This window comes from Condylura cristata, unplaced genomic scaffold (assembly GCF_000260355.1).
Source record: "Condylura cristata isolate star-nosed mole 26May11 unplaced genomic scaffold, ConCri1.0 scaffold00003, whole genome shotgun sequence".
Taxonomy (NCBI): domain Eukaryota; kingdom Metazoa; phylum Chordata; class Mammalia; order Eulipotyphla; family Talpidae; genus Condylura; species Condylura cristata.
The window spans coordinates 22159047-22159975 of record NW_004567104.1 but is presented as its reverse complement, the minus strand read 5'-3'; the positions used below and the strand labels follow the sequence as shown (position 1 = coordinate 22159975).

The following is a 929-nucleotide window of genomic DNA, read 5'->3' as shown; positions in this document are numbered from 1 at the left end:
CAGGGACCCTGGGCCTGAAAGGGATGCAGAGAGACTGCAGCCCCCTGCTGGGTCTCCCGTACTTGTACAACTTGGTGTTAGGGAAAGATTCTTATTGATGAATTGTCATCATAGAAAGAGTTAAGCATGTTCATAGATGAAAGGGTAAAAGTATCAGTGAGAGACAGACAAGACAGCCGTCTCCCCATGGCCCAGGCTTTGGAGGTTTAGGAGGCGGCCCAGGCACAGTGGACAACTGACTGCATTGTTTCTACATCCAGCCAACATGCCAGACCAAGAAGAGTCAAAGAGATATTTATTACCAACTTTCTACATTTGCATTTTCTCTTTCCCCTTTTCCCACCACATGACCACAGGATCCTTGATGTGGTTCTCATGGAGGAAGAAGAAGAGGGTTGGGGTCCTCGGCTGGTCCTGGGCACTCAGAAGAGCGATGTTCTTTGGAGGGGAAAGGCAGCACCGGCAGGGTCTCCCTCACAGGCCCCATGAAGGGAAAGGAGGTACCCAAGTTCTCTCGCTGGTGATTCGTGGTTAGATCCAGATGCACAGGGAAGTCTTCCACGGGGTCACCTTCCTGGGTCTCTGGGTCAGAGAGGTATTGGACAAATCCTTTTGGCACAGCTGTGGATGAGGCATCAGTGGGCGCTGCCTTTTTGTCCTGGGATTCTTCCACCTTGGGCAGGTTAACAGCAGAGTTTTCACCGCCAGGAGCAGGAGCCTGAATAAGAATACTTTCAAATAAGACATTGTACTGAACCCTCATTTGAAAACCTGCCATTTCTGTTACCAGGCTAAGCTATTCTGTGCCTTTCTGGTGGAATGTTTCAAAGGGAGATCAGCTGTAACGATGAGTCCATCTTTAACGAAGTAACAGTAAGTCTGAATCATGAACACAGGAACCAAAGCAGTGAAGCTTGATGGCCAGTCAC

General features: G+C 49.3%; 1 protein-coding gene across 3 annotated transcripts in view; it reads right to left on the bottom strand.

Annotated features, from left to right (window-relative positions):
- Window positions 1-373: 373 nt before the first annotated feature.
- Window positions 374-929, bottom strand: part of LOC101631326 (fetuin-B-like) — a 7769-nt gene continuing 7213 nt past the window's right edge. For all 3 annotated transcript variants that reach the window (XM_004675074.1, XM_012734516.1, XM_012734511.1), the window contains one exon: window positions 374-718. In XM_004675074.1, coding sequence (XP_004675131.1) covers window positions 374-718 — 345 coding nt within the window. The remainder of the gene's footprint in view (window positions 719-929) is intronic.